Source organism: Neopelma chrysocephalum, unplaced genomic scaffold (assembly GCF_003984885.1).
Source record: "Neopelma chrysocephalum unplaced genomic scaffold, ASM398488v2 Primary Assembly neopelma1_59, whole genome shotgun sequence".
NCBI lineage: Eukaryota > Metazoa > Chordata > Aves > Passeriformes > Pipridae > Neopelma > Neopelma chrysocephalum.
In genome coordinates, this window is record NW_020897714.1 from 29,630,163 (window position 1) to 29,634,532 (window position 4,370).

Below are 4,370 nucleotides of genomic sequence, written 5' to 3' on the forward strand. Positions count from 1 at the left end.
AAAAAAGGGAGCAAAATCAGTCACAAATTTCTAACTTTATTTTAACAATCTTGCTTTTTAAAAAATACAAGTTCTAATTAATGCCAGGGGGATGCCAAGTGTCCATCAGCCACAGGCCTTATCTCTCACTTTCAGTTTCCCCTCCTGAGAGTAGTCAACTCTTTCGTCAGGATAGCAAACAAAGAGCAATAAAATTCTAAATAACTGAGTAGTGTTACAAGGCTTGTGACAGAATCCCAAGGGACCTACGTCTTAGTATGGCACAATTTTGTTTAGCAAAGTGTTACTGACCTGGACCAGTAATTTAATGTTGGGAGAATATACAGTAGGTGTGCAAGGTGCATCAAGAGAGGTATTGCTTGCACTTTAATAGTACCACTATCTCTCTTTTCTGCAAACAGATCTGTTACATGGCAGAGGGGTTTAAATGGAAGAGTGAGCTCAATTACCAAAGAAAAGGGAATTCAAAAGGTGGAGCAGGCTTATTAACAAGACACTGAAGAGCTTTAAATGGTTTTCTGTAGGAAGTAATTGCAGTAGCAGCAGAGGTGCCCTTTTAGTTGCAAGGAGGCTTCTGTATAGCCAACTACTACAAGAGCTTTATGCTCTCCAAACAGCACACCTACTACCAGCCTAGAAACCATGGCACCACAAAGAACAACTTTTTCTACCAAGGAATTCTATACAACAGAAGCATCATTTTGCAGGGTCGTCTGTCCCAGGCAACCTTTTCATCCACGGACAAAGTTGAACTGTGATTTCACTGCCAATGGTGTAAGTATGCCATGGCTAGATAAATTTCAAATATGCCATTTTTCTCAATAATGTCCTAACTGGAAAAAGGCACTCAATGTTGAAACAGCAACTTCATGTGCTATGAAGGGGTACTGAAGTAAGACTTGTTAATAATTCTGCTGTGATTCTTCTAGTGTCTCCACTATGTTCACACTTCAGTGTATCGGTGCTATCGTGAAGTTGGCCGTAGGAGCAGCAAAACATAGTTGGTGAATAGCTTTTTTCCTTCACCTTGTTTTTGGCAGTGTTTGTTGTTTGGGGATTTATTTTTTATTTCTTCAGCTGTTTGACTGAAGTCCTAGGTTCAGGTATCACCTCATTCTCTCTTGAGTAATTATTTCTGAGATTTTACTGTCTACTTAATGCTGAAAAAGGAAGGTGCAAGGAAACAAATATCTGTACAAGCGTAATACACCTGTAATTACACCTCCTTTGGCCAGGAACTTAGCATCCCCTCAACACATTTCACATCACATAGGAAAAGTTCACAGTACCAAGTTTTACAATCACAGTCACTCACAGCACCAAGATTGTCCAGACAAGAAGAAGTTACCGAAGAGAAAGGCCACTGGCCAAAATTCACACAATTGCCCATGTAAGGGCTCAGGTAATAAAGCACTGGTGGGAAAGTTAAGCTTAGCCTTTGCCAACTCTCCATTTGGCGGGAGGAGAGCAGCAAGTCCCCCATCCTAGCTGCACTTCTGAACAGAACAGCACTATTGACCCATCTCTTCCAGGGGCTTTTCCAGCCCCTCAAAACCCACCAGCCACTGAGAGCTGGGGGAGAAGAGCCCCATGGCATCCCTGCTTCTGCCTCTGGGAGCTGGAAGTTACCAGACTGTAAACATTTTGTTGTAGCAGTCCACTGGAGCAGGCAGTTGATCCCACTCTGTGAAAAGGAAGGTGGGACAGAGGCTCAGTCCCACTGAAGCCCAAGCCCTGAAGGAGAAAATGAACGTGTGTGCAGAAGAAGTCTGGGCTGTGCCTGCAGTCCTGCTCTGGGTAGCAGTTGGTTGTGCTTTATTTCCCCTTCCCATCAGGACAGCTTGAAAAAAAAATTTGGGACAGGAAACTGTCGTTTTTCACAATTATTGCAGCCTTGCCCAGATAACAAAACATAAGCCTGGGAGGGGCAAAGTCCTTCCTCCAAATGTGGCCTGGTGCTCCTGCTCCCATGGGGCTGGTTTCAGGAGCAGCTGCAGCCAGGCAGAAGAGCAGGCCTTAACCCCACCGAACATTCATGGAGCTTAAAACCAAAGAAAACTGTGTTTCTATGAGAGGTTACTAACAATTAAGTTTTTCCCCTGCCTACCCTAAATCACATGCACAAGGAGGACAGGATGCTGATACGTGGGCTTTCACCAAAGCTCGGGGAGCCCTTCTGCCTTGAGGGCTCCTGCAGCACTTTGCTTTCTGTGCTGAAAAGTGAGGTTCACTGAGCACGGGGCCCACCCCGAGCAGCGCCAACGTCCTCTGCTTTGCTGTTTGAGAGGGGGCAGCTTGCAGGCTTAACCCTGTCTCTGCTCTCTCAAGCAGGCATGGAAGGGGGCCAGAGGAAATCTTTCCAGCCTTTCTGGCTGTGTAAAGGAAGACCCTACACTCTGTGTAAAAAGAAAACCAATGCTGATCCCATAAACATGCATATTCACAGAGAAATGAGAGCCCCAGCACCTGGGGATGCAAGCAGTAGGCTGCTGTAAACCCTGTTCTCACCAGAAATAAATGTCTTGGTGGTTAAGAAATGGGGCCTAAGCCCAGGTTCATGTCCATGCTGGATTTGTGTTTCTTCAGCATGTGAAGTCAATGTAAGATGCAAAAGGTTGAAGCACAGAGGTAGACATTTTTGGCTAGGAGAAGGTGGCTCATGGGCTTGAAGTGACCAGTCGGCCAGCGTGCTTCCAGAGGTTCCCCAGCTGGGATGCAAAGGCCTGGGAAACAGAGGCAGCAGCTTTGCAAGACCTAGGGAAGCCAAAGCGTGCTTCCTTCTGTCCTTCCTGCATCCCGGAGGAACGTCTCTGCTGGTCAGGCCCCTGTCGCATCTCATTGTTGTGGACAGCAGGAGTTCTTAAAAGAGGGGACAAAATACACTGGTCCCTGTTGTTTAGGAGGAAAAGGAAAAACTAAACTTTTATCGTCACAATGCAACAAACACAATGTCCTGGCAGGGAGCGGGAGGGGATGAATGGGACCCTCCAGACAAGGGAGAGACAGAAGGACTCGAAGAAGTCCTGTCCTGAAGGGCAGATGCGTTTCCCGGGGACAACTGTCATCCCTAGGCTCCTGCAGGTAGTCGGGTTTGTGCGGAGCTTCCGCTGCTGGATTCGTCCATGAGAAAGGGAGGAGAGGAGAGGGAGTCTGACAGGGGAGCCCACGTCCCCTTCCCCTGCTCGGCCACGGAGACAGGAACCTGAGCAGAAAGGCAGAGAGACTCTGCCGGGAGCGGACCCGGAGGCGGCGGGAGCCCCTCCGGGGGCGGCGGCCAGGGGGGCTCAGCCCTGGGCGGTGACCGCCAAGGCGTTCACGTACCCGTGGGGTCCCACGTCCACGTCGGAGAGCCCGTGGGCCAGCGGGGCGGCAGCGGGGGCGGCGGCGGCGGGGCCGTACTTGGCGGGCGGCGGGGCGGTGACGGGGCGGAGGAGGCAGCAGGTCTCCAGCGCCTCCAGCCCGCGGCAGGTCAGGAAGAAGAGGTTCTTCAGCATGAAGAGGGAGAGCGGCTGCTGGTAGCGCAGGAGCAGGAGGCAGCGGAGCGCCAGGAGCGGCGCGTCCAGCAGCCCGGCGGGCAGCAGGAGGTGCAGGGCGAGGCGGGCGGCCCCGGGCGGGCGGGCGGCGCTGAGCTCGTAGAGCCACAGCACGGGCGAGGCCAGGCAGAGGAAGTAGACGGCGATGAGCAGGTAGCGCAGCGGGGCGGGCAGCGGCGCCGGCCGCCCGGGCTGCAGCACCAGCTCCAGAAGGGAGAAGCTGTCGAGCAGGTCGAGGCAGGTGGCGAGGAAGGCGGCGGCGGCGCGGTGCTGAGGCGGCGGCTGCGGCGGCAGGAGCAGCTGCCCGGCGCCCTCGGTGCCGATGGCCCGCAGCAGGCAGTAGAGAAGCGGCGCGGACAGCGCCAGGGTGATGCGGAAGCCGGTGGTGCCCAGCGGCAGACGCAGCTCGATCAGCTCCAGGATGGAGGTGCCCAGGATCAGCGCCGCCTTGGGCGTGAAGGCGATGGAGTAGATGAGCCAGGCGAGGTGCGCGTAGGCGAAGTCTCCGCCGCGGGGGGGGACCCCGGCCCCGCGGCCCCCAGCCCCGCGGCCGCCGGGGGGGCCGTGTAGCAGCAGCGGGTGCGGCGGCGGCGGCCCGGGGGGCGGCGGGGGCCGCTCCCGGCGGCGCGCCCGGCTGTTGCGGCAGAAGAAGATGCCCCAGCCGGCCGCCAGCACCAGGTCGGTGGCGATCCAGCTGCACCAGTACAGGTCGGTGACGGCGATCAGGTAGAGGTCCAGCAGCGCGCCCTGCCCCAGCAGCAGCACCAGGGACAGCGCCTGGAAGCCCCAGCGGCGACCGCCCCCCGCCCCGCCGGGCCCCAGCAGCGCCCCCGCCAC

At 54.8% G+C, this 4,370-nt stretch overlaps 1 protein-coding gene across 1 annotated transcript; it reads right to left on the reverse strand.

The window, feature by feature from the left end:
- Window positions 1-16: 16 nt before the first annotated feature.
- TMEM121B (transmembrane protein 121B) lies at window positions 17-4,370 on the reverse strand (the record flags this gene model as incomplete). Its single annotated transcript, XM_027679616.1, has 1 exon — window positions 17-4,370. A coding segment is annotated over one exon (1,086 nt), but the record flags the coding sequence as incomplete, so codon positions are not given.